This window comes from Sphaeramia orbicularis, chromosome 11 (assembly GCF_902148855.1).
Source record: "Sphaeramia orbicularis chromosome 11, fSphaOr1.1, whole genome shotgun sequence".
NCBI classification, from domain to species: Eukaryota; Metazoa; Chordata; class Actinopteri; order Kurtiformes; family Apogonidae; genus Sphaeramia; species Sphaeramia orbicularis.
The window spans coordinates 43,416,164-43,427,666 of record NC_043967.1 but is presented as its reverse complement, the minus strand read 5'-3'; the positions used below and the strand labels follow the sequence as shown (position 1 = coordinate 43,427,666).

General features: G+C 38.5%; 1 protein-coding gene across 2 annotated transcripts; it reads left to right on the top strand.

Moving 5' to 3' along the window:
- LOC115428924 (lamin-A-like) lies at positions 1-11,317 on the top strand. Of its 2 annotated transcripts, none has more exons than XM_030148180.1 (13): positions 1-828; positions 1,424-1,770; positions 2,932-3,088; positions 4,223-4,348; positions 4,868-5,038; positions 5,868-5,993; positions 6,113-6,333; positions 7,488-7,755; positions 8,887-8,994; positions 9,090-9,209; positions 9,326-9,382; positions 10,445-10,642; positions 10,750-11,317. In XM_030148180.1, exons 2-13 carry the CDS (start codon positions 1,433-1,435, stop codon positions 10,783-10,785), a joined length of 1,926 nt encoding a protein of 641 aa, XP_030004040.1. In that variant the 5' UTR covers positions 1-828; positions 1,424-1,432; the 3' UTR covers positions 10,786-11,317. The 2 variants fall into 2 exon arrangements, with proteins under 2 accessions (XP_030004040.1, XP_030004041.1); XM_030148181.1 differs by having other exon boundaries at positions 10,448-10,642; positions 10,750-11,316.
- The last annotated feature ends 186 nt before the right edge of the window (positions 11,318-11,503 follow it).

Sequence of the window (11,503 nt, the reverse complement as noted above, 5' to 3'; positions counted from 1 at the left end):
TAGACTATTCTGAAAAGGTGATTTTGAGTCTGGATTTGAATGTGGGGAGAGAATCACTGTTCCGGATGGATGGTGGGAGGGAGTTCCAGAGCTGAGGAGCAGAGCGGCTGCAGGCTCGGCCTCCCATGGTACTGAGGCGGACAGGGGGCACAGTGAGCTGGATGGAAGAGGAGGACCTGAGGGAACGGGCTGGAGTGGTGACATGAAGGAGGTCTGGCACGTACTGAGGAGCAAGACTGTGGATGGATTTAAACGTGTACAGGAGGAGTTTGAATTCAAACATTCAACATTGAATTCATACTTTTACTTAAGTAAGGTTTAAATGCAGGAGTTTTACTTGTAGCAGAGTACTTTTACACTGTGTTATTGCAATGTTTATTCAAGTAAAGGATCACTTCATATTTCCTATATCTTCATCATTATGTTTTTGGGAAAAGTAATGTATTTTTGTCAGCAGAGCGGTTTGGATTAAATACAGTAGGAATTTCTCTCAGGCAGCAGATCTACTTGAACGCCCCTTCCTAGCATGTATCACATGCTGTGGTGGTTTCTCTGAGTAGAAGGTGACTCATTCATTCAGATCGCACACCCATTACAGTGAGAGACAGGGAGAGAGACGAACAAGCACCTAACAAGTGCCAAACTTGAGGCCACCCTCTCTCCTCCTCTCTCCTCCTCCTCGCTCATTCTTTCCTATATGGGCACTGGGATGGATCTGTAGACAGTAACAGACTGAACAGAGCTGAGATCTCAGAGCACCACTCGGATCACTGACGGTTACGCAGAAAACTAACCAACAAGTCATCACATACTGAGAGCTTCCCAAAGGTAAATATACACATTTATGTTGGCATCTTTAGAGCAGTGACATTTGTTTGTTTTTGGGTGGAGTTGGTGACTCCTCCCATTACTTTTGATTAATTATAGGCTTCTCTTTGTTTCTGCACTAAAAGGAGTTTAGTGGAGAGAGGACTTTACAATTAAAGTTATTTTTTGTGAAGTGAAAGATGCAGTTTTATTTTTACTTTAAAATCACCAAATCTTTTGTTTGTAAGAGAAGATGATGCATTTCTTGCATAAAAGTGCATTTCCTTTTTAGTCGTAACTTCATTTCTTTATTATTTTCAGGTGTTTGTAAAATATGTTTTTCATAAATGTTGTAGTTTCCACTCTATCTTCCTTGATTTCTACTTATGAATTATTATATAGTTCTTCAAAACTTTGCAACTTATTTGTTCTCAGAAGTAAAACTCAGCTCATATTCATTATGTTTGTCGATATCTTTTAATCAGAAAAGTGACAAAGTAGATTTGTAGTCTGACTGCATCCCCCTCATCCTCCGTGAAGTATACTATATATGGTATGTTCCAGCTCACCGTACTCCGCCGTGAAATGTAGATTATCTTGTCTCTTTTTTTTTCAGATAAGTACAATGGCGACACCCAAAAACACTCCTAAAGGTGCAAACACCCCACTGTCCCCCAACCGCATCACCCGGCTCCAGGAGAAGGAGGACCTGTCGAACCTCAACGACCGCCTGGCCGTCTACATCGACAAGGTCCGCTCCCTGGAGGCCGAGAACGCAGGTCTACGTCTGCGCATCACAGAGTCTGAGACGGAGGTGAGCCGGGAGCTGACAGGCCTGAAGGCGGCCTACGAGTCTGAGCTGGCAGACGCCCGTCAGACTCTGGACTCTGTGGCCAAAGAACGAGCCCGTCTGCAGCTGGAACTGGGCAAATTGAGAGAGGACTACAAGGAGCTGAAAGCCAGGTGAGCTGGTCTCAGATATCCTGGACAGTGCACACATTTAGACTTTGAATGTGAAGTGGGTAAGGTCAAAGGTCAACATTAAAGCATTCAGTAGTGCAAAAATTAATATGGAAATAGGAAAAAAGACAAAAACAAGTAAGATTGTAGATTTAAGACCTTGTTATTTGAAGATTATTTGTTTTGTCCACTGTTATCTGAGTTTTCAGCATCTTTTAAGGCTGATGTAAGGGTTTTTGGAGAATAAAATCTCACTTATGCAAATTGCAGCAACTTTCTTTTCTACAAAATTTCTCTTTCTTATCATAATCTCTTACCTAAATGGATATTTTAGAGGTTTTGTCAGTGCATTGTGAGTATTTGAAACACTTTGCATGTATTTCCCAGCAACAGGACAGAGTTAATAAATAGCTTTTAATAAGGGATGTTTGCATAACTTTTGCTGACAGTCAGCGAGTCGGTGCCCTGCTGCAGGGCCACTCCCTGTCCCAGCATACCCTCCTCATTGCTCACTCCCGTTTGACGTTGGTCCTCTACTCTAACTCCTTCCCATACGTTGCATCCAGGGTTTGATGACTAACTCTTTCCCCGTTTTCTCCTCCTTCACCAAAGCAATCATTACACACAATACGTGGCACTGTTTAGAAGGCTCCGTTCTTGCTTTCATTACTTTTCCATAAATATTGAGATGATGGCCGTTGTGTTTGGCAAAGCCAAGCCGTTGCCATGACAGCGTCTCAGCTAAACACTGACGGCTGTGGCTTGTGGCTACCAGATACAGAAGACTGGACGCAGATCGCTGTGGCCTATGAGTCATAGTCAGGATGGAAACACAGAGGTCTTTCCCATGTTTCTATTTTATTCAAGACACATCCTCATCCAAAAATAGCTCCTGTGTGTTACATTAAACAGTAAATACTACTACTGTGTCATATAATCTTGTTGTTATTTGTTTCTATGAGCAACAAATAGCACAAGAATTCCCTCCAGGATTGATGAAGTTCTATCTTATCTTATCTTAGACAGTAATTATTCTATTCCAACTCTCCTAAAGTTGCTCTCACATTCCTTTTGACTTCCACCATATCCTAAAATACCCTCTATTGATACTTGAGACACAACCCTGAAGCTGTATCTCATCATCCAACACTCTCGTCTCAACAGAAACACCAAAAAAGAGTCGGATTTGGCGGCGGCGCTGCTGAGGCTCAAAGACCTGGAGGCTCTGCTGAACTCCAAGGATGCCTCCTTGACTACGGCTCTGGGAGAGAAGCGTAACCTGGAGGTGGAGAACAGGGACCTGAAGACGCAGGTTGCCAAGGTAAACTCAAACCCATGCTCAATGAAGCTCAGTGGAAACACATCTGGGCTCAATCCTGCTCCGGTTGTAATTTACAGAATGACAAGCTCTGAGATTTTCCTCTATGATCCCCTGGGTTTTCCACATTGTGGTACCGTCAGCTTATAAGGGTTTGGGTTAAGCCTGTTGGTATTTATGAGGCTTAGTGAGCTTTATTCAGTTTATATTTTTGTGTATAGTGTTGGGTTGGGCATTTTTACAGTAGTTTGCTTGTAATAACATTAAATAAGTGGCATTATTTTACTGGCATGTGAGTTTTTTCTTATAATTTCACATAGTCTCACATGTACATTACCAATTTGATCATTTTTATGCATTGAATGTATCTCCACAAGGCCATGTATTCATTAAAATGTCATTTCAGTAACTTTGATTTCTACATTTCTCTTTAGGGGAGTTTTAATGCAGTTTGACTTCTTACATAATTGGTAGTTTTCAAGCTACAACTTCAGTTTCCCCAGTTTAACATTATAATTCATGCTTTTCTTGAGCAAAAATAAAATATGGAAACTTGCATTAACCTCCTAAGACCCACTGTCCACATTTGTGGACAAGAGTTTCACAACTTCATACAAAAAAAAAAAAAAAAAAAAAGAAAACTGTCCACCACAAAGGACATTCCATAAAAATTTTAAAAACTGCATCTGAAAAAACTGTTGCATCATAATGTTTCCAATATAGGCACTTATTTAATAAAAAACAAAAAAAAAAGCTTGTACTTTGCTGACATGTCCTGGGTCTTAGGAGGTTATTTTTTTGTGTCTGTTGGAATAAACCTTTGTATCTTCATCATTATATGTATTTTTTTTTTTTTTTTTTTTGTAATTTATAGCCAACGAGTGATGTATTAATGTTTGCTGTTTTATGTTTTGTTCTGTCACCTGCCTAGGGACTGCAGATGAAAAGTAGTTACTTTTATTAGTTGTAGCATATTTACATGGGTTTATTTTTTATACAGCAATGTTCATAAACATGCATGGTCCCTATTAAATCAATCAATCAATCAAATAAATAAATAAATAAAAAAAATCTTAAGCTTAGACCAATGTCCACTGTGTGCATTTTATTCATATTTAGTCCTTGTTTCTCTCTTAGTTGGACACCAGTTTGAGCGATGCCCGAAAGCAGCTGCAGGATGAGATGCTGAGGAGAGTGGACGGTGAAAATCGCATCCAGACCCTTAAAGAAGAGCTGGACTTTCAGAAGAACCTCCATTCTGAGGTAGGCCTTCCACTGAAATGTTTAGAAAATGTACAAATAAAATGATTGACAGTATTTTCCAATACCCAAATCCCAGAGGAAAACCGACTTTGTGGACTGTGTGATTTGGGGGAAGTGGAAAATGAATCATATTTTCTTTTGTATTGTCCTCTATGTGATGAACTGAGAGCCTTTTTGTTTAATTAGATATTTATCCAAAATCCTGACATGTTCTGGAGCACTGATGATGACAAGATGAAATGGTTGTTTAGTTTAAATGTATATAAATTAGCATTATTTGTTTGTACAGCCTGGAAAAAGCAGCAGATGTGTTTGTTTAAATAGGTCAGTACATTGTTGTGTTTATGTCTGTTGTGCCTTTTGTCTGGTATTTGGTCTTTGTTTGTCTTTGTTTATATTTCTGGTGTCTTATGCCCATGGAAGGGCTGGGCATATTCTTATACAGGACTTAATAAAAATTCATTTATTCATTTATTAATTCATTCATTGACATTCATTTTGTTGCCAATTCTCCAACAGGAGCTACGTGAGACAAAACGGCGTCATGAGTCTCGTATGGTTGAACTGGATAACGGACACCAGCAGGAGTTTGAGTGTAAACTGGCCGAGGCCCTGGCAGAGATGAGGAACCAGCATGAACTGCAGATCAAGATGTATAAGGATGAGATCGAGAAAACATACAACTCTAAGGTAGGTCTAATGGTCTTTAAACACCAGGATCAGCACAGAAAAGTCTAGTGCAGGGGTGTCACACTCATTTTAGTTCAGGGGCCACTTTCACCCCAATATGATCTGAAGTGGGCCGGACCAGTAAAATAACAACAGTGAAAAAAGTAAAATTACATTATGATCAGGTTTACATCTACAACATTTCCTTAAAAATCTGAATAACATGAACAACTTGAAATGTCTTCAGAAAAACAAGTGCAATTTGAACAATATTCTGCCTCAGTTTATCAGTTTATCATTTACACGTGTTCATTACAACTTACATTACAATTACAAATACACAAAACATTTAAAAACAGGCAGAATATTGGTAAAATTGCATGTATTTCTCTTAAGACATTTCAGGTTATACACATTTTTTGTAAAAGGATAGTTTGTTAATAAATAAATAAGCATTTTCTTGTAATTTTCCTTTTTTTTAAAACACTAAAACAAAGATAAAATTAGCAGTTTTCATTATTTATAGATTATTATGCTAATATTTTACTGGTCTGACCCAATTGAGATCAATTGTTCTGTATGTGGAACCTGAATTAAAATGATTTTTACACCGTTGATTGTTAATATCTTCAGTGTAATTCATCTTATGGGCTGGATTGGACTCTTTGGCAGGCCGGATTTGGCCCTCAGGCCTTATGTTTGACACCTGTGGTCTAGTGGGTTACGTTTTAATGAGGATTTTCACTTCTCATTTCCCAAAAGAGATGCTAGATTTCATCATTTTGAACAGTTTGATTGAAATTAGGTTGTAATTGTGCTTGTCCTTGTTGTGTGCTGTGTCTCCTGTCAGTTGGAAAATGCTCGTCAGTCTGCAGACCGGAGCAGTCACCTGGTCGGAGCAGCACACGAAGAGCTCCAACAAACCCGGATCCGCTTGGAGTCCACGTCAGCTCAGCTCAGCCAGCTGCAGAAACAGGTCAGCTCACACTCACACAACAAACGGACACTTTTAGAGTCTGTCATAACTGAAAACATTGAACTGAACTCGCAGAGATCTTCTTCATAATGTTGATGTCATTGTTTGGTCGAATCCAGCTGGCAGCTCGAGAGGCGAAGATAAGGGACCTGGAGGACGCCCTGTCCCGAGAACGAGACACCACACGACGTCTGCTGGGAGAGAAAGACAGAGAGATGGCTGAGATGAGGCAGCAGATGCAGCAGCAGCTGGACGAGTACCAGGAACTGTTGGACGTCAAACTGGCCCTGGACATGGAGATCTGTGCCTACAGGAAACTACTGGAGGGAGAGGAGGAGAGGTACAGCAACAGCCACCAACCACCAAGAACCAAGGGATTATCTGTCTGTCCTTCCTTCCTTCCTTCCTTCCTTCCTTCTCTCTTTCCTCATCTCTTTCCTTGCTTTTTTCTTTTATTCCTTCTTTCATCCCCCTTCATCAGCTCTTTCCTTCCTTTTTTCTTCCTTTCCTTCCCTTTTCTCCTTTCCTTTTTTCCTTCCTGACTTTTCCTTACTTTTCCTTCTCTTTCCTTCCCCTCCTTCGTTCCTTCCTTTGTTCCTTCCTTCCTTCCCTCTGTCCTTCTCTCTTTCCTGGTCTCTTTCCTTGTTTTTTTCTTTTTTCTTTTATTCCTTCTTTCATCCCCTTTCATCAGCTCTTTCCTTCCTTTTTTCTTCCTTTCCTCCCCTTTTCTCCTTTCCTTTTTTCCTTCCTTTTCCTTCCTTTTCCTTCTCTTTCCTTCTCTTTCCTTCCCTTCCTTCGTTCGTTCCTTCCTTCCTTCCCTCTGTCCTTCTCTCTTTCCTCGTCTCTTTTCTTGCTTTTTTCTTTTTTCTTTCATCCCCTCTTTCATCAGCTCTTTCCTTCCTTTTTTCCTTTCCTCCCCTTTTCTCCTTTCCTTTTTTCCTTCCTTCCTTTTCTTTCTCTTTCCTAGCCCTCCTTCCTCCCTTCTTACCTTCCTTCCTCCCTTTCTTTCTTTCAAGATCCCTGTTTACACCACGTCAGGCCCATTTTTCCTGTGATCCTCCACACATTCATTAAAACATGTACCCCTACATATTATACATTTATAAACTAATCAACTCCTCACATACAATTAACATTAAAACTAATCCTTAAAGGTTAAAATTGTGGCTTTTATCATGAACAAAACATTAAAACCCAACACAAATTATAATACATTCCCTCAATAAAATGAAAGCTACATTTTTAATCCTTCCAGTTACTGCAGAATGTGATCCTTATGATGATGATGATGATGATGATTATTATTGTTTTTTATTATTATTATTATTATTATTATTATTATTATTATACATGGAACAATCTATCCTGCTGATTTTGTCCATTGTTTATAAAAATCTGAATTGATCTTTGGTGTAAAATATGACCTGGTTTACTTGGTCCTGACCCCAGTGACCCCTCTTTGCGTCCATAACCTTATGTCCTCTGTCCTTGCAGGCTGCGTCTGTCCCCCAGCCCCCCTCCCACCAGAGTGTCTGCCAGTCGTACTTCTTCTGCCCACTCTCGGTCCGTCCACTGCAGCGCCCAGAGCTCGCCGGCCAAGAGGCGCCGACCTAACGACACCGACAGTGAGGCCTCCAGCTTCGCAGGCGGCGCCGTGGCCCGAACTCGCATCACTCAGCAGGCGTCAGCCAGCGGACGGGTCACCGTGGACGAGGTGGAACTGGATGGGAAGTACGTCCGACTCAGCAACAAAGCAGATGAGGTGAGAGGATGAGACCATGACATGAGGATCAAGTGTCAGATGAGTTCAACCACTCTGGTGTTTTAGTTTTATTACACCTTCATTTATCCTTAGGTCAGGATACATTTTTGACAATTATCAGCTTATATCAGTTATTGATCTAAAAATAAAAACATCTATATATGTATGAATATGTCCTCATGCAGAATTTATTCAATTGTCAGACTTCACTTATTTAGTATTTAGTGAAATACCAAAGATTGTATTTATACAAGAATCTACCTCCATTATTTTAAACCATGCAGGGTTTCCTGGACTGTTTTCTTATACCTGAACCATTTTGAGCTTCACCTAAAGTAAATTAATGTCCAGTCAGTGTAAAAAGCATCCAAACTATGGGATTTTTTTCATCCCACATTTAATAATTAGAATTTATCCCTATTGGTGTTTGTTTTTAAGTTTTTTTTTTTTTTTGTTAGTTTATTCCTCTTTTAGTGTCTCTGAGTTTTGCACATAGATATGACAATAAAAAATAGCCTAAAATAATATGAATTTGTATATTTCATTTTAAATTAAAGGTCGAAATCCCAGCAGTGTATTTAGGTTTTCTGCAAATTTGTGGTGTAATAGTCTAAAAAAATATGTTTAAAAATAACAATAATAAATATTTTAGTCATATAACATTAAATTTTTAAATTCTACAACCACTGCATTGCAACCCTCTGAAAATTAAGGGAAAAAAACCACAAAAAAACCCTTCCCTAATCTGTAAAGAATTATAAAACTTATGAAAGTAATTGTAATGTATTTTATCTTATCATAAACATATATGTAAATAGTTCATTTCTACAAATTTTGCATAGTTTAAATAAGCATGTTTTATGTTTTCAAGTATTATTATTGATATTTGTTCATATATTCATAAACCATTTCTATTTTTTTATTGCTAATTTCATGTACATCTGAACCTACACCTTGTAACTTCATTCTTTTTAAAAATTCTTGCTGCCTTTTCATATAATATGTCCAAACCAATAAGGTCATCTTCCATCCACTTTTCCTGTACAAATCATCTAAGGCACAAAAACAGATATTAGCCATATTCCCCCTCACTGTCATGATGGAAGGACCTTTACTCTTTTGTTCCTTCAGGACCAAAATTTGGGGAACTGGCAGCTGAAGCGTCAGGTCGGATCAGGAGCAACCATCACCTTCAAGTTTCCTGCTAAATTCACCCTGAAGGCCGGACAGAGGGTGACGGTGAGCCACATCCTCCCAGAGCAGAATGAATAATAAGTACAGACATGAACCTTTAACAGAACCTTACATTCATGACCTGCTGTGGATGTGTGCAGATCTGGGCCTCTAATGCTGGAGGAGTACACAACCCTCCAACTGACCTGGTGTGGAAGAACCAGCCCACCTGGGGGACCGGAGACCTGTTCCAGACCACTCTGATCAGCGCCAATGGGGAGGTACTGGACAACACAGAACAACTCTAGACATATGCAGAAAACACACTGCAAATAATAGCAATAACACGTATAATAATAATGTAACAACACGTCTGATCACATGTGTTTACTTGTAGGAAATGGCAATGAGGAAAGTCACTCGCACACAGTTTGAAGAAGAAGACGACGACATGGTGAGAAAACGAGACACATGACATAATACACTTTACTACTACTACTACTACTACTACTACTACTACTACTACTACTACTACTGATACTACTACTACTACTACTACTACTACTACTACTACTACTACTGCTGATACTACTACTACTACTACTACTACTACTACCACTACTACTACTACTACTACTACTACTACTACTACTACTGATACTACTACTACTACTATTACTATTGCTGATACTACTACTACCACTGATACTACTACTACTACTACAACTACTACAACTACTATTACTACTACTGATACTACTGTTACTACTACTACTACTTTTACTGATAATACTGTTACTACTACTACTTTTACTGCTACTACTACTACTACTGCTGCTACTGACACTACTATTACTATACTACTACTACTACTACTACTACTATTACTACTACTACTACTACTACTTCTATTACTACTACTACTACTACTACTACTGATATGTCTATTACTATACTACTACTACTACTACTACTACTACTACTACTACTACTACTACTACTACTACTGATACTTCTATTACTATACAACTACTTCTACTACTACTACTGATACTTCTATTACTATACTACCACTTCTACTATTACTACTATTACTACTACTGCTGCTGCTACTGCTACTACTCTACTTAAATACTTAAAATCCTTCATTTTCTTCTCTTCGACTCCTTACATCACATACAATAAATCCGTCTGTTTACTTTACATGAGCATTTCCATTTTATGCATGTTTAGAAATCTACTCTACAAGTCAGAGACAAATATTTTACATTTCATGATATTATATTTTTCTAACATCATATGTAATATTACAACACTGTCAGGGACCATTTTACCACACGGAGACTATTTACATATTTACATATACTTACTTATATACAAATATTAATAGTTTTTTCCTGCTACTTTTTCTTATACTTGCATGGAGTATTCTGCCCCTGAATCTGAATACTTTTACTTGTAGTGGAGTATTTCAACTCAAGTAAAGGATCTGAGTACTTGTAATCCTCTGTCTCAGCAGGTGGCTCACAGTACTTGTGGTGACAGTGAGTACAACCTACGGAGTCGGACGGTGGTCTGTGGATCCTGTGGACTTCCTTCAGATAAATCCAGTAACTGCTCTGTGTCCTCGGCCTCACGCTCGTTCCGCAGTGGAGGCATCTCTGAGGGTTTACTGCCCCAGTCCTACGTGTTCAGCAGTAGCACACCACGCAAGGTGAGCATGTAACACCTCAAACACATACTTTAGTTTTATTCATAAGGTATTTGTGTTTATTCTTAGTTGACTGGTTGTTGTAATGGTATCTTTACTTCTCCTTTCAGACTGGAGCCAGAGTGGAGAACTGTCCGATCATGTGAACCCTTGGATTTATGTTAAAACAACCAAACTCTCCATTATTTTCAATTATTACTCGTTTAATTACTAGTTGTAGTTATTACATTTGATTAAAGTACTTTGGAATAATTTTTCAAGATATTACGAGGAATAAAAATGAAGTGAATTTTACATTGTAAATATGCATGCTTATGCAATACAACATTTTCTTTACTTTCATGATATAAATCACTTTTGTTTGTATCAGTGATCAATAAATTTGGGATTTCAACCAGCCTTCAACTAGCAAAAAAAACCATGAACCTACCAGCTGCTTCAACAGCCTTAAACCACTATTTGGAGTTTAATTTATTCAAAAATTTGTTTGCTTAATTTGACAGTGTCACAATGGCTGGTAGATAATCTTTTTTTTTTTAAATTGTATTTATCGATAATTTGTGTTTTCATTATAGAATCCATAGACACAAGACCTTTGTGGTAACTCAACATTTTGTTCCTGAACATGGCTACAGCATCCTATGTACTATTTCTGATATATTAATAAAGTTTTCTTATGTTTTTACTAATCTGCCTTGTTGTTTGGTCTAAATGAATGATTTAGTCATATGTTTTGGCTCAGTTGTAGTTTTATCTAGTGTTATGAAACTAAATAAGGGTAATGGACAACAATACAGCATGGGGACATGTTTAAATCTCGGCCAAGAACCACAGAACATCCAAAGCATATTCCTCCACTTGTGA

What these genes read in the sequence shown, in the direction of transcription:
- LOC115428924 (XM_030148180.1), top strand. Translation starts at nt 1,433, where the DNA reads ATGGCGACACCCAAAAACACTCCTAAAGGTGCAAACACCCCACTGTCC. An exon ending in TACAAGGAGCTGAAAGCCAG is followed by an intron (nt 1,771 to 2,931) that starts GTGAGCTGGTCT and finishes TCGTCTCAACAG; the next exon opens with AAACACCAAAAAAGAGTCGG. An exon ending in TGAAGACGCAGGTTGCCAAG is followed by an intron (nt 3,089 to 4,222) that starts GTAAACTCAAAC and finishes TTTCTCTCTTAG; the next exon opens with TTGGACACCAGTTTGAGCGA.